The sequence below is a fragment of the Rutilus rutilus genome, assembly GCF_951802725.1.
Source record: "Rutilus rutilus genome assembly, chromosome: 4".
In the NCBI taxonomy this organism is placed as follows: domain Eukaryota; kingdom Metazoa; phylum Chordata; class Actinopteri; order Cypriniformes; family Leuciscidae; genus Rutilus; species Rutilus rutilus.
In genome coordinates this window covers 8,570,532-8,592,813 of record NC_140212.1, presented here as the reverse complement: position 1 = coordinate 8,592,813, position 22,282 = coordinate 8,570,532, and the positions used below count along the sequence as shown (strand labels likewise).

At 44.4% G+C, this 22,282-nt stretch overlaps 1 protein-coding gene across 1 annotated transcript; it reads left to right on the top strand.

Annotated features, from left to right (window-relative positions):
- Positions 1-913: 913 nt before the first annotated feature.
- LOC311289124 (scavenger receptor cysteine-rich type 1 protein M130-like) lies at positions 914-7,614 on the top strand (the record flags this gene model as incomplete). Its single annotated transcript, XM_084406880.1, has 10 exons — positions 914-941; positions 3,260-3,583; positions 3,892-4,206; positions 4,291-4,614; positions 4,691-5,008; positions 5,163-5,465; positions 6,262-6,576; positions 6,672-6,872; positions 6,971-7,066; positions 7,538-7,614. The coding sequence occupies 10 exons, from the start codon at positions 914-916 to the stop codon at positions 7,612-7,614; spliced, it is 2,301 nt and encodes a 766-aa protein (XP_084263006.1).
- Between the last annotated feature and the right edge of the window lie 14,668 nt (positions 7,615-22,282).

Genomic DNA, 22,282 nt, shown 5'->3' with positions numbered 1-22,282 from the left:
CCTGATCCTAACCCCATTGCACTTTTGTGGGATCAGCTAGACTGTGGTGAGTGAGAAATGCCCGACAAGCCAGTCACATCAGTAACAAGTGCTGGTGAACCTGATTCGGATCATACATGTTCTTGGATCAACATCTTTGATGATCCTTGAGAAACCAATCAGATGGCTAGGATACAAAAGCTGCTGGGGTGGTGTGTAGAGAGCAGGACTGTGGTAAAGCATTACGTGCAGTTGGCTTTACTCACTTTGGACAATGATCGGGACTTATATAGAGGGATGAAGTGTACCAGAGTCATGTACATTAAAGGTGCTGTAAGCGATTTCTGAGAAACACTGTTGAAAGTGCATCGGAGTCCAAGTGCCAAAATACACTTGTGGCCAATCAGCAGTAAGGGGCGTATGCACTGATTAGGGGGGAGGTGCCTGTGTTGCATATAGAGTGTTCGTGAATTTTGGGCTATTAAGATGGGGGTGTGATCCTTTGGGGTAGGGGCATGTTTGTTTTGGGGATTTCAAATACCAACAACATTTTTTTTTTAAATAGTTTACTGCACCTTTAAATTAAATTGAATAAAAACATAAATTAAAAATATGACTGTGTAAACAGATAGCAAATAGCCAAATCTCATCTCTCACCAAACCACTTCATTTATCACTGAAATGAATCAGTAATCTTACTAAATCCTGAAGCAGCAAAGGTTTATTTTGCCTTGTATACTCCATCCTCCACTCTCTCTCTCTTTGCTCTATCTCTGTGTTTTTGGCTGCTTGTTCTGCATATCTGATCTTCGACGGTTGAACCTGCGGTCTTCTGGCTTGGTGTGTTTGTTTTGACTCTCTCTCTCTCTCTCTCTCTCTCTCTCTCTCAGGCCAGTTTCTGTGTGAAGAGTCTCGTCTGGGAGTGGCAGCAGTAATGGCACAGAAAGCTGCAGAGCTGGACAGTTCTGAGTTTGAGTGGTGTTCAGCGCTGCTTATATACTCGTGTGTGTGTGTGTGTGTGTGTGTGTGTGTGTGTGTGTGTCAAACATTCACATGCTACATCTGCACACTTTTGTTTCAGGTGAACTCCACTTGTTTCATCATTCACATAATTGCCGTATAAACACAGAAGGCTAAACATGTCTCTAGCTTGTACCAGCTTTACTTAGTCTAAATTCTCATTATTGCCTTCTGTTAATTTATTGTTCATAAATCCACGTTTTGTTATTTATAATGGTTGTTAAACTAAATGATCAATCTTCCCATCATTCAGCCCTCAATCAATCATAAATATACACTCACCTAAAGCATTATTAGGAACACCTGTTCAATTTCTCATTAATGCAATTATCTAATCAACCAAACACATGGCAGTTGCTTCAATGCATTTAGGGGTGTGGTCCTGGTCAAGACAATCTCCTGAACTCCAAACTGAATGTCAGAATGGGAAAGAAAGGTGATTTAAGCAATTTTGAGCGTGGCATGGTTGTTGGTGCCAGACGGGCCGGTCTGAGTATTTCACAATCTGCTCAGTTACTGGGATTTTCACGCACAACCATTTCTAGGGTTTACAAAGAATGGTGTGAAAAGGGAAAAACATCCAGTATGCGGCAGTCCTGTGGGCGAAAATGCCTTGTTGATGCTAGAGGTCAGAGGATAATGGGCCGACTGATTCAAGCTGATAGAAGAGCGACTTTGACTCAAAATAACCACTCGTTACAACCGAGGTATGCAGCAAAGCATTTGTGAAGCCACAACACGCACAACCTTGAGGCGGATGGGCTACAACAGCAGAAGACCCCACCGGGTACCACTCATCTCCACTACAAATAGGAAAAAGAGGCTACAATTTGCACAAGCTCACCAAAATTGGACAGTTGAAGACTGGAAAAATGTTGCCTGGTCTGATGAGTCTCGATTTCTGTTGAGACATTCAGATGGTAGAGTCAGAATTTGGCGTAAACAGAATGAGAACATGGATCCATCATGCCCTGTTACCACTGTGCAGGCTGGTGGTGGTGGCGTAATGGTGTGGGGGATGTTTTCTTGGCACACTTTAGGCCTCTTAGTGCCAATTGGGCATCGTTTAAATGCCACGGCCTTCCTGAGCATTGCTTATGACCATGTCCATCCCTTTATGACCACCATGTACCCATCCTCTGATGGCTACTTCCAGCAGGATAATGCACCATGTCACAAAGCTCAAATCATTTCAAATTGGTTTCTTGAACATGACAATGAGTTCACTGTACTAAAATGGCCCCCACAGTCACCAGATCTCAACCCAATAGAGCATCTTTTATTTATATATATATATAAAATATTTGTTTTTATTATTATAATTTTTTTTACTTATGCCTATTTTACCATTTGGACATAAAATAGATGAGAACAAACAGTGAATGCAAATACTGAAGTTTAGGGGTCGGTTCAGGGCTAGTACCTTATTACCATGTTATTGTAATAACTACAGGAGGTATGCACCTGACTTAAGTTAAACCAGGTGTCCCCGACAACTCCAATATTATCCTCAGGTGATTGCCACTCTGACCGTGTTGGTGACCCCCAGATGCCAATATGTAGCTACTCTGACCACATTGAAAAACCTAGCCTAAGAATTATAATAATAATTTAATATTCTAACAGTTTATATAGAATAGGTACAGTACATGGCCAAGGTAACATGACTCATTACATCATTTTTTTCTGTTATATTTTGTTATATTTAGTTAGCCGCTAGCCATGTCCAAATGCTTCTGTAATTTCAACACTCTAACTTTGGCTAAAGTGTTGGTACATTTTGTTCTCAAAAGCATATAAATGTTAAGCCTGCAAGAACATTTATTTTTATTTATGATTTTAAAAAAAATCACAGTAAATAGTATGTACATGTGAAACACAACTGTAAAATAAAGTGCTACCCAAATGTTTTTTTCTGTATTTTTTTATCAATTTGGTAAGAACACATTTTTTTCTTAAAAATATAACCTTTTGAAAGTGATTCCACATTTTTGAACTGTATATGTATATAATGCATTCATTAACATACAAAAAACAGGGATGTCAGCAAACCATAATTATTCAAAATGATTAATAATCTTTTTTTTTTTTTTAAGAGCCATTTTTGTAGCTTAGTTTTAATATAGGTTTATTTATTTATTTATTATTTTAGAAAAAGGCACATTTTAAAAAATAAATTCCCTATGTTTTATGTATATTTTGTTTTAAAAGTTTAAGAAAAATAAAATAACTGATGTAAGTTTCATTCACTAATTCAAAGGATTTTCTTATGTTCATTCAGAAGTCCGGCTGGTTGGAGGTTCTCGCTGTTCTGGGAGATTAGAGATACTTGATGATCAGTCGTGGGTTTCAGTGTGTGACGCTGCCTTTGACCAGCAGGATGCAGAGGTTGTGTGTAGAGAGCTGGACTGTGGGGCTCCTGTACAGGTGCTGGGAGAAGATGCTTTTGGCAAAGGAGACGCTCAGATGTGGACACAAGAGATTCAGTGCAGAGGAAATGAGTCTCAGATTTCATTCTGTTTAATATCATCATCACATAAACAGAACTGCACCAGTGACAATAATGTGGGCCTGATATGCTATGGTAAATTAATTAATTTAATTTAATTATTAATATTAAGTATCTCTGTTTTTATTTTGACTGATACTCTATCAAGTCTTAGATATACTATAATAAGTCTTAAATCTATTAGATTATATAACTTTCTTTCCCTAAGTGTTTTTTTTTTTTTTTTTTTTTTTTCATTGTTACTGAATGGTTAAGTAATATTTGACCCCTCTTTACATTATATTGCACACATAAAGTGAAGCATTTTCTCAAACAAGATTGGTTTACATGATATATTGTTTTCTTTGTAATAGGCATTGTAATGACAAAAGTTCTTTGCACAGGTTACACTGATCTCAGACTGGTAAACGGCACAGACTCCTGTTCTGCAAGAGTTGAGCTTCGGTTCCTCACTGAATGGGGCACAGTGTGTGATGCATGCTGGGATATGAGAGCTGCCAGTGTCCTCTGTAGACAGCTGAATTGTGGGATTGCTGTGTCTGTTGTGGGATCAGACTGGTTTGGAGAGGGAAGTGGTGAAATCTGGGCTGATGTGTTTGATTGTGACGGGAATGAAACAAAACTCTCAGAATGTTCCGTCTCTTCATGGAGTCGAGCTGAATGTTCTCATAGAAGAGATGTTGGAGTCGTCTGCTCTGGTGAGGGAGTTTTATTGAAAAAATTATTAAATGCATAAATTAACTTGCAATACCTTGATTAAAATGCCATATATTTTAACTCAGATTCCTCTCTGGCTGTTCATGACGGTCTGGTGCGGTTGTCTGGAGAGAGACAGTGTGAGGGGGAGCTGGAAGTTTCCATTCATCAGGTCTGGAGGAGAGTTCTGCTGGACTCCTGGAGTCTCACTGAATCCTCTGTGGTCTGCAGACAGCTGGGCTGTGGCTCTGTGCTGAACTTCTCCGGCTCCTCTTCATCCAGTCCTGAACACAGTCATGAGTGTGTGACGGGCTTCCAGTGCTCTGGGAGTGAAGCTCATCTGGGGAACTGCAGCTCTCCACAAACTCTCAACTGCAGCTCCACACAACAGCTGTCAATCACCTGCCTTGGTGAGAACAACAACATCTGGGCAGATTCTTCAGTTGTTAGTGATCAATAATGTGTTTTTCTCTCTCTGAATATCAGGTCGCGGGTCCATCAGGCTGGTGGGTTCTGGGGGAGACTGTGCAGGGAGGCTGGAGGTTTTTCACAGCGGCTCATGGGGGACAGTGTGTGATGACTCCTGGGATATTAAAGATGCCCATGTGGTGTGCAGACAGCTGCAGTGTGGAGTGGCCCTCAGTAACCAGCAGGTACCAGCCTGGTTTGGTCCTGGTTCTGGACCCATATGGCTGGATGAGGTGGAGTGTGAGGGGAATGAGACGTCCCTGTGGAACTGCTCTTCTCCAGGCTGGGGGAAACATGACTGTCAACACAAGGAGGATGTAGGAGTTGTGTGCTCAGGTGAACACAACTAAAAAACAAAACTATTTTGTAACATTTAAAATCAAAAATATTATTTGGTATATTTCAGTCATCCATATATATGTAAAATTCAGTAGTTGAAATAAATGGAATTCGATGAAAGCTATTAGGTTGTGTTCATGTTTCCATCTAGAGTTTAAAGATATCAGGTTAACTGAGGGCTGTGAAGGGAATGTGGAGGTTTTCTACAATGGATCCTGGGGTAATGTGTGCTGGAACCAGATGGAATTAGACACAGTGGGTCTGATCTGTCAAGAGCTGAACTGTGGAAGATCTGGTGCTTTTTCCAATTCTATAACAAGTGTGGAATCAGCTCGTAACTGGCTGGATGAAGTAAAATGTCGACAACATGATACAAATCTGTGGCAGTGTCCGTCTTCACCTTTGGGAAAGAATGACTGTGGTGAAAATGAAGTGGCCGAAATCACCTGCTCAGGTAAGGTATAATATAATATATTCTCCACCTTAAGTGCTGCCATGACAGATTCTAACTTCCGTTGTCCTATTTCTGTTCTCCATGTCAATACTAGATAAAAACAGCAACTGAATTAATTAAACAGAAACTTTTTAAACACTACTAAGAATACAAATAAGCTCAGGGTCAAGCCAATAAAATTAAGGAATTCTGTTTTGAGCACTACCCCACAAACATGTATGAATTGCATTCTGTGCTAAATACTAATGAGAGAATGGGAGCATGGCTTCCAGCACCAGAAGTTAAAATACTCCCAAATAAGGTATATGACTGCTGCTTATCATTTTGGGGACAAAAATCCCACTGAACTTCACTGCGATCTGCAGCTGTATTGGGAAATTAATGCCCACCTGTTATCAGTGTAGTTTAACTCAGGCCGCTTCATGTCATCTACTCACACTGAACTCTTGACAGCTGTGGTACTGCCAAAAGACAGTCATTGCGACACTGTAAATTGTCAGCATTATGGAGACATATCCTTTTTTGGTAACACTTTACAAAAGGGTTTCATTAGTGAACATTAGCATGTTTATTAATAAACATTAACAAAAATGAATAATGTTTATAATGCTCTAACTTGTGAATCCAGAACATAAAAGTCTTGAATCCCCTCGAAGCTATTTGACATGGTCTACATTTCCCTACCAGAGACAGTGTTCAGGTAAGTTAATTTGATGGCAAAGAACATCATAACAGTTATGTGACCGGAATAGTACTCTTCTGGATATTAATGTGTTGTCTTCTATGTGCAATTTAGAACGCCTTCCTCTCAGACTGAGTGGAGGTTTGGGCCGGTGCTCTGGGAGGCTGGAGGTGTATCATAACGCTGTGTGGGGTTCAGTCTGTGCTGATCTGTGGGACATCAGCGATGCTCAGGTGGTCTGCAGGCAGCTGGGTTGTGGAGCAGCACTGAGGGCTGATGGGAATTCAGTCTTTGGTGCTGGTGAAGGTGTTGTGTGGCTGAACAGAGTCGAGTGCAGAGGGAATGAGATTCACCTGTGGGACTGTCCTCTCTCCCTGAAGAACCACACTGACTGCTCCCACAAAGAGCACGCTGGACTCACCTGTGCAGGTCAGAGCAAAACACTGAGCAATAGTAGTCATTTTAATGCTAATAATCTTTGTCTATTTGCAGGATTTTTAATGTGTTTGTGTCTGTTTTGCCAGATCTGTCAGTGTCCACTACTCCTGCCACAACAACATCAGCTTCTCCTCCAGTTTCTCAGACAGTGCGCTCAACATCAGTCACTCCTCCACAAACTCCTCCAGTGTCTCTCTCTGTGCTTGTGGTTGTACTGGGAGTTTTGCTCTTACTGCTCTTAGTGCCACTGCTTATACTGATTCAGCAGAACAGAGTGATGAGGAGAGGTAGGAGAGATCCAGAGACTGTCATATTGTGTCTTATTCAGTGTGTGATCAGTCATGTGTTGTGAACTGACAGCAGGTTTGTCTGTCTACACTCACAGCTCTCTCTAAGAGGAGACACAGGACGACGACTGAGGCCGTTTATGAGGAGCTTCTTCACAGACCCACTAATAGACAGATTTCCTTCACTCAGAGGGGTGAGTAAATGTCATAGAGTCTGATTTTAGGAGATTATAATCACTTTATTCGTAGGGGAGAGTAGAGTTAATCACATATATCCATTTGAGGGACTTTTGTATGTTATCTGAAATTATACAGTGTACAGTTGTGATTCAAAGGAAGTGGAGATTTTGGCTGATTTACGATTGTGAACGTGTCTGTCCGATGAATCTACTTCTCCATAATAGGAAGAGTCCTTTCAGAAGAACAGCATTCTGGGTATGAAGATGTTGATGAGCTTCTTTCAGGTTAGAGGACTCAAATATAAATCAATATAACTCAAATCTTATCTTCTACATACAGAAATGAATGAATGTTACAGTAAATTAATTAAAAACATTCACTTAGCAGGTTACTAAGTTTAAATTATATAAACCATTCAGCATCATGTAATAATTCAGATAAGGATTTATTGAATCTTTTGTTTCTTTCATCTACTCTTTTTAAAGCAAATTCTGCAGTAGGAGCAGCACCTGACTACTATAATGACATCACCACCACTGAAGGGTCAAATAAAGGTCAGTGACTTTAACTCATTTCACTAAATTAAATGAACTATTGGGCCTCTCAATAGTAAAAGCAGTTTTTGTTTATTCCCTCTTTGTTGTTTACTCATTTAGAAGAGCAGCAAATCACACCTGAGAATTATGATGATATAATCACTGTTGGACTGAGATCTCGTGATACAGGTTTATTTCTTATTATCATTTACAGGTTTTAACAATATAGATTTATATGCATAATTATACATTTGCACTGTTTCAAAATCCCAAATTGTGCACATTTATTGGATGCATTTAATTTTTCATTATTTTGTCTATTTGTCTCTTTTGACTTGCCAGAAAACTATGATGATGTCATCATTGTACGAAAATTCTCCAAGGATAAAGCAGGTGTGGGATTCAAATTACTCTCTCAAATAAATAAAAAAAATTCTTTGTTTGTTTATTTGATTGTCTTATTGTCAAATTATAGTGGCATTTATACTCATGTAATTAATAATAGAAACATTTATATCAGAGGGTGTTCAGGAGGAATATGATGATGTGAAGAATATCAGGGAATATATGAGTGACATGTTTGGTACGTTACTGACACCTTTTAACCCTATACTGAACGTTTACATGTAGTTTTTTATAATCACTTTCAAATATAAATTTCTGCGATCATGATGGTTCATTTAACTTGACTGCCAATTTTGATGTGTTCATTTATAATGCTTTTTAAAGCATATATTGATAAATTAATTTGCTCTTGTTTTCTAATAACAGACTATGATGATGTGGAAGAGGAGCCAGGAAAACAGGGAGGGACTTTATAACTGAAACCACACCCACTGCCTCAAATCCTTTTAAAGCATTTAAGTTCTCTTACGAGAGTTCTCTCGTACTGCGTCTTAGCTAAGACGCTGCGGGGAAAAGTCTCTTTTCACGAATATTGAAGCAAAAAATTATCCTTAATTTTATAATATTTGTAAAACGCATTTGCAGCAGTATACAGCCACAGGCAAGACGGCTCGCTTGCTCATTGGCTGCTCTACGGCAAATGCATAAGCCTATCGAGCGCAGGCTGATGCAACATCAGACCAATGAGGCCACTTCCCGCCGACACGGGCGTGGCCTAGCCCTATAAAGGTAGCTTGAAAAGGCTGACTCACTTGATTTTTCATCTCTTCAGCGAAGCTCACGCATCGTTGGATCTCGATAAGAAGCAAGCGTCGTTTGAGTGTAAGCACCTCAGCGGGACGAGCCATCTGAAGCTGCTGGCCTTCGCCGCCTTCCACTGCCGTACCTGCTGCGCTTTCCGGCGCTCATGTGCTTTTCCAACTGTTCTTGTGTGTGTGTGTGTGTTCGCCCCGCGACACACACTCGTAAAAGAGCTTGCGTCTTTTTAAAGATGCCCTCCTGCGGCTCGTGCCGAGCCCCACTCAGCGAGGGAGACCGTCATGTGATCTGTGTCTCCTGTCTGGGTGAAGACCATGCAGCGCTCGCTGACGGCGGCTGCCCTCACTGCGAGCTGATGCCTATGGTGACTCTGAGGACTCGCCTGGCGGTATTCTCCGAGCCTGCACTCCCCACCGCGTTGCCGCGCCGTAAAAAGCGCCGCTCTCAGCGGATCCCGGAACCCTCTACAACCCGACCGAGCTCGCCGGTGCGCCCGCCTGCTTCACCGGCCTCGCCTGAATCACTTCCTGATGCTCAGCGCCCGCCGTCTGCCGCCGCTTCATCAGAGGAAGTCGATTTCAGAGCCGCGTCGGGGGATGAGGACACGTGCTCTCTGTTAGCTTCGGGCAGCAGTGATTGGACGAGCTCCGAGGATCTCGCACTTGCTGCTCGTAAGCCTAACAGACGAGCTAACATCGAGAAGGAGCTGATGCGAGTGCTCACGCTGGCCGCGACGAGTCTCGGCCTCGAGTGGTCTGCACCAGTATCTCCCTCTCGGACCCGGCTGGATGGTAGCTTTCTTCCGGGTGAGCGTACTTCTCCTGAGTCTAAGCCCGCCCCCTTTCTTCCTGAGCTTCATGAAGAGGTGGCAAAGGCTTGGAACGCTCCCTTCTCAGCACGAACACGTTCGTCTGTTTCACCAGCATTCTCCGCTCTGGATGATGCTAAAAACAGAGGCTACGAGTCACTTCCGCCGGTGGAACAGGCGATAGCGACGCACCTTTGCCCGCCCACTGCTGGACGGCGGACGAAACCAGTATTGCCATCCAAAGCCTGCCGCATGACGTCATCGCTGCTGGGCAGGCTGCGTCTGCACTACACACCATGGCCACGCTGCAGATTTTCCAGGGTGATCTCCTCCGTAAACTGGACGAGATGGGACCTGATTCAATCTGCCCCGCGGATTTAAGGAGCGCTTCAGATCTCACCCTTCGCGCTACTAAGTCTGCCGCTCAGGCTATGGGACGAGTTATGGCTTCCGCCACTGTGGCTGAGAGACATCTCTGGCTGACGTTTTCAGACATGGCCGAGTCTGAACGCACCGCGTTCCTCGACGCCCCGCTGAATCCCGCTGGCCTCTTTGGATCCTCTGTCAACGAGTTTATAGAGAAATTCGCCGAGGATCAGAAAGCGTTGGAAGCCTTTAAGCACTTCCTGCCGAAGCGCTCCAGTTCTGCAGCGAGTCGTGCTAAACCGACCCAGCGGAGCTCTCAGCCACAGCCCCCTCCTCCTGCTGCGTCATCACGACAGCAACGCAGCTCGAGACCCCGCTCTCGCTCTACCAGCCGTCGCCCCGCGCCGCGTGGACCACGGCAGAGGATTGTGGTGAAACCGGAAGCTCCGAACACATCCTAGCACGCCTAGGAAAGCGCCGGTGTACGAGTCCCGCTGCGGCCGGGCTCCCACCCAAGCTCGCTGTTTCAGTCCCAGGAATTGCGACTGTCTCAGCGTCCTATGCAACGCGCAAGCCTGTACAGTTGCCCGCTTGCCTGCACACACAAGCCGTTTTTACGGCTACCCAGATATATCCCGAAAAGAGTGTATTTTCTGGTGTCCCGGCCACGGCCGATGGTGCTATAAATGTAGTGCTGATGCCCACAATTCAGTGCCCATCCGTACACACAAGCACAGCCCTTCACACAGGGCTCGCGCCCATAAAATCGACTCAGGTCGATCGCGCGCACTACATAGTAAACGTGCCCACTCCTCAGTGCCCACAAACACTATGTCACACACCTCATGCGGTTTCTTTAAAAACGAAACCCGTGCACGTTCGTTCTGCTCAGACAGACAACGCGCCAAAAGCAGTGAATGTGCACGCTTCCAGCCCACACTTACTCACAGACGGTACGAGTCCCACGGGACTCGCTCAGCCCTCCCTCACTCGGCTAAGCGCCGTAGCGGGGTCGAGGACGAGCGTTCTGCCCGCTGTGATCAGCGCGCCCCCCGCCTCGAATGTCACAGACATAACGCCTATGTTACAGCACACCGAAGCGCTCTTGTTGCCCAGTCAACAGAGTGTGCTTCGCATCCAACCCTTAGCCATTCATGCAGATGCATGGGCAGCGCTTCCAGGGGTTTCGGGATGGGTGCTAGGCATTATAAAGAGAGGCTACTCGCTACAGTTTTATCAACGCCCTCCCCGCTTTACGGCGCGTGTCGAAACTACGGTGAATTCGGAAGTAGCACACCTATATCTCAAGCTCAAAGCGAACGGGGGCTGTACAGCAGATACTTTCTGGTGCCCAAGAAAGACGGGGGCTTTAGACCCATACTGGATCTGAGACAGCTGAACAAAGCATTAGTGAAACACAGTTTCAGAATGCTTACGACCAGGAAAATCCTCACGCATATTCGCAGAGGAGACTGGTTCATGTCAATAGATCTGAAGGACGCGTATTTTCAAATACAGATAGCGTCACGTCACAGGCAATACTTGAGATTCGCCTTCGAGGGCCAGACATACCAGTATACAGTCCTGCCATTCGGCCTGTCCCTGGCACCTCACACATTTACGAAGTGCATGGACGCAGCGCTCGCTCCTCTCAGACTCAGAGGCATGCGAGTGCTGAACTATTTGGACGACTGGCTGATTCTGGCTCAATCACGATCAGAGCTCGTGGAACACAGGACCATGTTACTCGATCACCTTGAGAAACTTGGTCTCAGAGTCAACTGGACGAAGAGTTCACTGAACCCCAGTCAAACGATTTCGTTTTTGGGTATAGTTCTGGACTCACAGTCTATGACGGCGCGGCTGTCATCACAGCGCGCGCTCGGCATTCAGCGCGCAGCGAGATCTCTCCGCTGCGGCGCGTCCTTCCCGCTCAAGGCGTTTCAGAAGATGCTAGGTCTCATGGCCTCAGCATCACCAGTTCTTCAGTTGGGGCTGCTCCGCATGCGCCCCTTGCAGTTCTGGCTGAAAGCGCGGGTACCGTGCAGAGCGTGGACTTCCGGTCGGCTGCGCCTCAAGGTCAACCAGAGCTGTGTTACAGCTCTAGAACCTTGGACAGCGAACGGCTGGTACCAATCAGGTGCAAGCCTGGGGACTTCCTCGAGAGTGAGAGTGGTGTCGACGGACGCCTCCACCTCGGGATGGGGAGCGCTGCTCGAGGGCAGACCGTTATGTGGCCTGTGGTCAGAACGAGAAAAGCTCCGACATATCAACTGTCTGGAAATGCTGGCAGTGGAAAACGTGCTGATGCGTTTTCGTCCCCATATCAAGGACCATCACGTCTTAGTCCGTTCGGACAACATGTCTGTGGTGTCCTACATAAATCGCCAGGGCGGTCTCAGATCCCGAGATCTGTACAGGTTGGCGGAATGCCTCCTGGTGTGGGCTCAGCACAACTTGCGCTCGCTGAAAGCAGCTCATGTGCCTGGGCTACAGAATCTGGGTCCAGACAGACTGTCCAGGAACAACATTCCCGCGGGCGAATGGTCTCTACACCCACAAACAGTCCAGCTGCTGTGGGAGAGATTTGGCAGAGCGGAAGTGGACCTCTTCGCGTCCAGCGAAAACGCTCACTGCCCCGCGTTCTTTTCCAAGAACGAAAGCGCGCTGTCCCAGAGGTGGCCGCGCTGCCCGCTCTATGCTTTTCCCCCCGTCTCCCTCCTTCCAGAGGTGATAGAACGGGTGAGGGAAACGAAATGCTCAGTGCTACTTGTAGCACCACTCTGGAGGAACCAACCTTGGCTTCCAGAGCTGATGCAGTTAGCAGACACTGCCCCATGGCCGGTGCCATTGAGAAGGGACCTTCTCTCGCAGGCCAGGGGCTCGATTTGGCACCCTCAACCGGAGTTGTGGTCCCTACACGTGTGGGCTCTCAAAGGTTACCCGCTGATCTTTCAGTAGGAGTGCTAAATACTATCACTCAGGCTAGAGCACCGTCGACTCGACGGCTCTATGCCTCAAAGTGGTCGGTATTCTCCAGCTGGTGTATAGCTCGGGGATGTTCACCCCTCGACTGTGAGGTGACGGAGGTTCTCTCCTTCCTTCAAGAGCTGTTGGATAAGGGCAGAGCCCCCTCCACGCTCAAAGTATATGTGGCGGCTATCGCAGCGTTCGCTGAAACAAAGCTCGGTCAGTCGATAGGAAGGAATGATTTGGTCATCCGCTTCCTCAGGGGAGCTAGGAGACTGAACCCTCCCAGACCCCCATCGGTCCCTGTTTGAGACCTCTCTACGGTTCTGGAGGCCATGAAAGGTTCCCCTTTCGAGCCCATCCAGACGATTAGCCTCAGACATCTGTCATTTAAGACAGTGTTCTTGCTGGCTCTTGCTTCAGTGAAGCGCATAGGTGACCTGCACGCGCTCTCTGTGAGCCCGTCGTGTTTGGAGTTTGGGACAGTCTTTGTGTGTGTGAGTGCGCGCGCGCGGGATGACGCAGATTCAAATTCGCCGCCATTACTTTTCCGCTGTTTACTTCCGCCCACAACGGTTAACGTTAGCTGATCAGTCGAGTTTGGGCAAGCGGGAGATTTGAATTCAGTCTACTCTCGTGAAGTGGATTGTGAGATCAACAGTGGTTCAAAGCTATCGTATTCGTCAAGAGCAGCCGTGAGCAGGAGCCCTGTTGTCAGTCAGTCCGTTTGGATTCTTCGGAAATAACGCTCTTTTCAGTGAGCCTTGTTCGTCACAGCGGACATCATGCCAACCGATCACCGGCTGAGGTAAGAGTCTCATTACTAAGTTACATGTGAACGATATTTTATATTACATTTGTGTTAAGTTTACAGTTTTCAAGCTAACGTTAACATTCTTAAATGATGTTCAGTTAACTGGCGAGAGCTGGAGGGCAAAACACTGAAAATGTAGCATGCGTCTTTACATTTTCCATCTGTTTTAAGAAAGATCAGTTTAACCCACATCTCAAAAGACCTAAAACAAGCTTTCGTAGACTTGCTATACATATCAAAGTCCGTTTAATTGTGTATAAAATCTGCGTTAATACCGAGCGGCAACCTCCCCGTCTCTCTTGAAACCAACACGGAAGTGAGTTAAACTGCAATTCATTGACTGGCCGCTTGAGGCTGGCTGCAGAAGTGAGTCAAATCTGTATCTCCCCCATGTTAAAATTACCAACTTTACAGCAGAAAAAAAGCATGTTTACAGTCTGGATCTCTATGTGGCTTTGGTCTATACAGCTAATTTTGCCCTTCATAACAACTGTGAGGGGGGTGAATTTTTTTATAACTCATCCGTTTAGTTGATTAATATTTAAAATTCTGCATAATTAAGGGTGTGTCCACTTTTGAGTGACAGGTGGATTCCCGCTGATGTCAATGCTAGCCGTTTGTCTGCTGTTAGCCGCGTCACTTCACCTCAGCAGATTTTAGTTTTTTTTTTAAAATCAATGCAAATTGTTTGTCCTTTGTCTTCAGAAAGATATGGTTATTTACTAACATTTCACATGGTTCATGCTTAACTCACATGCCATGATTAATATCAGGACACAATCATGCCTAACTTGCATGGTCCTCTAGCTTATTAAAGCAGCAATTAACTAACATTTTAATCAAATAAAAAGGTACTCACCTTTCTTATTCACTTAAATGATGTTAAATGATGTTTTCTTGATCAGTTAAACGTCCATTTTCGCGGTTGAAATCAAATGATGCGCTCTGTACGGAACACCATTTTATGCCTGTACAGAACATCGTTAACTCCTATCATCATCCGTACACAGGCGGAGGAGGTACTTTTTCCCACTTTTCTAAAAAACTATTGGTCCAAAAGACATCAATCAAACTGTGGACCAATCAATGGGTATTCCCCCAGAGAATGATAACACAAACATGCTAGTCATGCTCTCAGCAACGGCGGTGAAAGGTGAAAAGTGTACGGAACATGGTGAGTCTACGGTACCATGTTTTATTTTAATTTTTTTTGTGGTTAAACCATAGTTAATTTTCGTAAGGGTTAACGTTAACGTGGCTATCAAGACTGTTAAGAAAACGAATTCAGTAAATACTGTACTTGTTGATACAGGAAAGCACATGAGACTAGAATATGAACACAACATGATAAATTGCATATTCTGGCTGCATCTGCGTGTTAACACGTAGCTATAGAATGCATACATGTGCATATATTAGGCTTATAAAATAAAAGTTGATAGAATGTTTGTGTTCTGATGAAGAAATTAACTTCTACATTTTGGATGGCCTGGGGTCATCATAGTAGCCTTTTTCATAGGATACTTGTGATCATTGGTTATGAAAATTGCATTGATCCAGATGAACAGACAGTTACACCCCTAAGGTGTCTCATCTCAAAACTTAACTGTTAGCCTTTCCTGCTCAGCTTCCAGATCATAGTCAGTTGAGGTTTTGCATTGTCTCAGTGGAACATATTCTTACATGTGTAAATGTAATACTGAGTTGTTAAAAAAAATATATTTTTTGTGATTTCAGGTTGTAACGAATACGACTCTGGGTAAATATGAATTAGCTCAAGGATATGGGGAATCTTGGTAATATTAATATTTATGGCTCATGGTCATAATTCATAAGTCGCATGTACATTTATTTTATCAATTATCGAGATTACCTTGTTCTATAACTATCTGACCAACATTTAATTCGTCCAGCGAAATAAATGTAAAATCATTACAGTCAAGAAGAGGTATTCACGAACTTCAGAAGAGTTTCATGTCCTGGCCACGGACACCCAACTTTCTGAGTTTATAAATTAAAACTACTGAATGTAGTCTAATATCGAGCTTGTAGCTTAAATAAGATCTTTGATTTCATTGACTTCATAAAAAGTGGATTCTTCAAACACAGAGGCAGTGAAAAGTATTTATGAATTTTAATAAATGCAAAACTAGAGATTATATGAGCTACGAATATAAACGTACGTAAAAATGCAAACAATAAACAAACAACATATAACCAAACAATAACATAAGTGATCAGAATGAAATGAAATGAAAGAAAGAAAGCAAGAAAGAAATATAGAGAAGGGAAAAGCTAGTAATTATTACATACAGAAACCTAGGTTCACGAGACACCGGGAAACAGCTTTTATCAGACAATGTACTTGCGATTCTGTGCCCTTTCGGGTGAGGCTGATGCTGAGGGTGGCGTCCTGTTTTTGCTGGGTCTTCCGGTGCCGCGAAGTTCGAAAAGGCTCACTGAATGTAAAGTTACCGGAAAATCAGATTCATCTCCCTGGATGGGAGAGGTTTAAAGTCTTTGTTGCAAGGGACGCAGCTACGACTCGGACATGTGCTCGCTCGATAGAGAAGACTAAGGCCTTCTTCAGATGATCCTTGGAGAAGCGCTGCGCCGGGGAGTAGAGGAGGAGGTCAGGGATCGAAGAGAGAAGAGCGATCAGAGAGAAGAGAGGTCGAAGAAGGAAGAGGGAGTGATGAGGGGGTTTCTGCCTTTTAACAAACATCTGTTTACGCCTTCTCTTGGAATGACAGCGAATCAGATTGTCTTTTCTGAAGCGGGAAAATTCTCTTTGTGTGAAGAAGAAAACGCCTACTTTCACCATATGTCTTATGAGAGAAAGAATTCATATTTCTTCTTAAGATTGTACACCTGGAACAATACATCTTACTGTAATACTATGTGCGGGACTGGTTGAATTAAAACAGGGCGGTCAGACAGATACCAAGAATTACAGGTAGATATTGGACACACATAACATTATGTTCATATGCATCATTACACACAAATAAAGCTTGCTTAAACACACAATAAAATGGTCAGTATTTCCGTTATGGCATGTGAAGACACTTGAGACACAGGAATACATATCAAACATTTGAAGAGTTTTCTCTGAAATGTTCCATGTGTGTTAAGGTGTTGGAATGTTGGCTTGCAAAGGAGCTGGATGAGCTGCAGCTTTGGAGCCATAAAAGTTTATGACCAGGTTCGAGTTACAAGACACTATGGAGTGATTTCCTTTCAATGAATCTTTAGAATTCAAGATTTTACTCTTAGCAACCCACACCTCTATTACACGTGCATATAGGAATGTCCACACATTATGAAAAGAAAAGAAAAGATATTTCTCGTATTCTCAGTTATACACAAAAGGGTGTTTGTGTGTGTGTGTGGAATGTCATGAGGCTGTAAAGTCGGGGGAGACCCAGCCAAACTGGCGCTGGCAAATTGGTCCTTGTAGGGTAATTATTAACCAGTTAGGACAAAGGCGCTGTGTTTTGGCGTCACATGATTCCTTAATTTGAAAAGCAGATGCCATTGTCGCTACATAATCCCCCCTGTTGTTAGACGAAATCCGGGATGGACTTCGTCGAACAACAAATGGGCACAATGGACAGCAGGTGGATCATGTTGGTCAAATAGCAGGTGGTTGCTAGGCTGATGACTCAGCTCAAGTGAGGTTGAGGTGGTCGATGGTGTGGGACCACCCCTTTTCCAGGGTTCGTAGGAAATTACCAGACACGGCTTTGTGAGCTTGGCTGTGGATGCTCACGTCTCGTTGAGTCTGGTACAGGATGAAAGCCAAGACGAGTGTCAGGGCGTGGTCGGTGACCGTGGTGATGCCCATCACCGTGTTAGACTTTCTGAGTGTGAGTCCTGCCTTGGTGATCAGGAGTCGGGGGTGTTCTCTCTTAATGCGATGCCGGATGCCGGACCTGGTGATTTCCGATTGTGGCTGCTTTCTCGCGAACCACCACAGCATCCTGTTAGAGGCAAAAGAGAGAGAGAGAGAGGAAGGGAGGAACATTTTCAGCGAAGGTTGTCCTTGGTTGGTAGGACGGTCCCTTTTGCTTCGCTGAGGTTGGTATAGGAAAGGTCTGTTCATCAGAGGCCCGCATGACCTTTCTTTGTACACAGCGGAGGTGGCGTAAGCGGCTCTGAGGCGTGCAGTGTAGTTGGTAAAGTTTGTTTGTGCTGTGTAGTCACTGCAATCGTGATGGTGGTAGGTATGTGGCGCAGACATTGGTCTGGTTGCACAGCTGCAGGTCAGAGATGACCTTGAAGCAGCAGGTGTCAGTGTTCGTTTTCTGTGTCGGTGTCAGACGTGGCTGCACTGTCTTCATCTGTCGTGTAAGAAGACTCAGGCTCACCAGTGTTCTGGGGAGAGAGGTTGCAGGTTCGACGGTCTGGGCTTGGAGTTCTGGATGGCGGATGATGCTGGTTCCAGAATCTTTCTGAGCGTTCGGTCTGACGCTCTGGATGAGCACCGTCACAGTCGTGCTGCCACCTGCTGTCTGGCTCTGAGCAGTTCTCAGAGACGGAGTAAATTGTGTGTGTTTTGACAGTCTTTTCATCCATAGCCCTTTGCTTGGTGTAAGCCTTGTGGGCTAAGTCTCTGAGTTTTCGAGTAGACATGGTTCGTGGGCAGACGAGCACACCGAGATGTTTACTCACAGTGCTATGTAGATTTCGCAGAAACAAAGTTCTGAAGGTTACATCTTCTTCCATATGTGGGGTGTTGGTTGCTCCGAAGTACGCTTGTCGGAGTCGGCCATAGTAGGAGTGTGGGTGTTCAAGTCGGGCCTGTTTGACGTCAAAGGCTGTGATAAACCCTTGGTCTGATTCTGGATCAGAGAATTCACGGATCAAAGCTTGTCGCAGTTGCTTGTAATCTGCTTTGACCGCCTCTGGTTGGCGATCCAGGAAGCTACGCACTTCTCTATTTGCGGTGATTCGTAACAAGTACAACTTGTCCCAAGCTGTCACATTAGCGACAGTTTGCAGGTGAAAATCAATGTCTTGAAGGTACGCATGAACACTGCAGTCTCCTGCAGAAACTGGATCGAACATAGGAATGTTTCGAGCTAGCTTGTCAAGTTCTCGGGGAGGAGAGCTGTTGCTGGGGGCCCAATCCGTCTGGAAAGGATTCTGACCCTTTACAGCTACGCCCCCTTCAGCTTTTGGTGTTTGGCTGACCGGGAGAAACTCTGTGATGTGTGTTTCTCCGTTCCAGACACTCTGCAATCTGTAAGCATGTTTTAGTTCTGCATGAACAGTGTCAAGTTCATCTTGGAGCTCGTGTCTCTGCTGAGTGAGCTGATGGATTTTAGTCTCTGCTCTCTCAAGGAGAGCTTCAGCCCGTTGGAGCCGTTCGTTGAGTTCCTTCCGGGTGAGTTCCTCCGACTGTTGTCTTTGGTCTGTGTGCCGATGAAGATCGTCTAGGGCATTTTGAAGTCTTTCAACTTCCTGTTGTAGCGTTGTATCCGTCTCGTCCTCTTCCTCGGTCAGGGAGAGTAGCTGGTCTAGACGGCTCTGTGTGTGTGCTCGGTCCTCCAGGGCCTCTGTGGCCTGGAGCTGTAGTGCGGCTGTCTTTTGCTGCAGGTCGGCGTTGCTCCTTTCGCTGTCCCGGGCCCTGGCGACGAGTTTGAGTGCGAGGTTTCCGAAGATTTTGGACAGCTGCTCGTGGCTGTATGTCTGGGCTGGATCATGGGACTCGAACTGGCTCAGGTCTGTGTCCCGTTGCTCTTGGCGCGAGCGATGTGGGTCCTGGGGCAGCACGGTCTTTGTTATGTCCCTCAGCCATGCCTCAAGGTCGTCCCAGCGGACTGCAGGACAGGGTGAGCTCGACATCTCGGCTTACTGTTGGCGAGAGAAGCACAGCACACACAAAAAGAGACAAAATGCAAGTTTGTTTTAGGGTCAAATGAGCTATACTCATACGGGCTAGGCCGTTTATGAGAATTTCGGGCTAACTGATGCCGACAGTTAGCGGAGCCAATTTCGTGGGTATGGCTAAACCCACAATAGAGATTTTGACAGGCGGTAGCCTGGGGGTCGTCTAATGACGCCGGCTTTGATCGTTACTCTATTCGCTTTCCTGGGGTCTCTCTTAGGTTCTGTCTGTAAGTGAAATGAGAGAAACAAATCACAACAGAAATGGAGAGAAATTAAAATAAAACAAAGTTGAAGGTAGGGAAGATCAAAAGGGGAACACAACACAAGGAAGTGAATTGGTCTGCAATGAAATGTCACAAACAATAACACGGGGAGTGTTATAAAATAAAAATAAAGAGGCCTAAGCCTAAACACTGACTGAGTCCTGCCAATAGATACACAATAAGGGATTAAGATGTTAGACTTAATGTAAATTAAGGCTTTCTGGTGTCATCAAATTGAGTAAATATGTATGCAGGAGTCCGAGGCGAAGGCTTTACTAAAATAGTGATACAAAAAAAAAATTATTATGATAACTGATGGTGATTTATCAGAATAAACTACCCCACCCCCCCCCCTTTTGGAGAAAAGAGGGAAGAGGAAAAAAATTATCAATGAAATAAAATGTGAGTAACAACACAGGCTTGAGACGCAGGCAGAGGGATAGGCCTCGGCAGTGGGTTTGTGCCACAAAGGTGAGGGGCGTGTTTCCTCTGAGTGGTCCACCTGGTTGAGTAGACACAATTTGAATTAAAATGCAAACTTGTTTGAATTAAAATTCAAACAAGCATGCAAGGAGAGGTCCAAAATAATTATAATAAGGAAGGAAAGAAAATTAGAATGATAACAGGGGAGTATCAATACTAAAAATAATCAAAACTGAAATTCAGAATGACTTCCCATAATCCTTACAATAACACTGAAGCTATTAGTATTGATTATAAAATAATCAAACGAGAAGGGTAGCAATGTTGAGACACTTCAATGAGACTTGGGGGTGAAACAGATATTGATGAGTCGACCCACGATGGCCACACGGTGGCGTGCTTCTTCCTGGGTGGACTTATCAATGAACTGAGTGAATCAAATCTAAGTTTTTAATTCGAAAAGTTTTCTTTTTTTTTCGAACTTAACTTAAAGTGTGACAGTCAAAAATAGCAAAGAGAATTGTCTAACTCCAAATAATATCAGCATAAGCTAAGCTTTGAATGCAGTTAAGTATTTGAGAGAGAAAATGAATGCAGAGAGAAAAAGAAATTGATAGCAGGTATTATCTTAGAACGCCACGAGATGGCGTAGTTGCGCTCGCGCAGGCTGACGTCAGTGGGAGGCGACGCTCACGCAGGATGACGTCGGTGGGGGCGCGTAATTTGAGCACTGCCACACCTCTAGAGGCTGCCCTCTAGGGTCGGTGACGTGATTCAGCAGTTAAGACAGCAGATTTTTTATCTGTGGAATCGCGAGTATTTTGCGCTCTGTTGCATGCGGAAAATGAGCGAGTTTTACAGCACGTGACTACGGGGATTACACATTATGCATTACACATTGAGACGGTTTTAGAATAAGAACAGGGATTATCATCTTTTCTTAATTCATAAAACTGGTCTCCAATTACACATTATATATTATACACATGAGACGGTTTAAAGAAGAAGAACAGGGATTATCATCTGTTTTCTTAATTCATAAAACTGGTCTCCAATTACACATTACATATGGTTTACAATAGAAACAGGTATTAAAACTTCTTGTTTTAATCACTAGAAACTGTGAGCACGACAGGCATCAAAACATCTATTTACTTAAGCTGTGAGCACGACAGGCATCAGAACAGCTGTGAGCAGGAACTATACCATCTGCTCATCTCCCATAAGCAATAATCAAAATAGCACTTTATGATAATGCGTAGGTTTACGAAATTGGATCGCGAGGCCAATTTCTGACCAGGAGCTTATAGTTAACGTATTGTATATAATAAGGCCTATTACGACTGAAACAACTGAGTCACTGCTCAGGTCAGATTTACGTCTTCGTCCTAAAAGAGATCCTTTCGTCTTCATTTAGTCGGTTTAAATCGTATTACATGAACTAACTGTAAAGAGTTTTGCTTCGTCTTTACAGAGACACAATGTAATGTCATGAACTGCAGTTTTAGCAGAGCTGAGCTGGCTTTGTGCCTGCCTTCAGCTGGGTGAGTTCGCCTTAGCGACTTACCTCACAATTCAAAACGCGCGTGTAACGTTACAATTATTAATACCAATAATACACATTCACTGAAACTGAATTTGTTCCACCACCATATGAAGTTTGAAACTGCCTAAAATAACTCCACCAAACATGTAACGAATACGACTCTGGGTAAATATGAATTAGCTCAAGGATATGGGGAATCTTGGTAATATTAATATTTATGGCTCATGGTCATAATTCATAAGTCGCATGTACATTTATTTTATCAATTATCGAGATTACCTTGTTCTATAACTATCTGACCAACATTTAATTCGTCCAGCGAAATAAATGTAAAATCATTACAGTCAAGAAGAGGTATTCACGAACTTCAGAAGAGTTTCATGTCCTGGCCACGGACACCCAACTTTCTGAGTTTATAAATTAAAACTACTGAATGTAGTCTAAT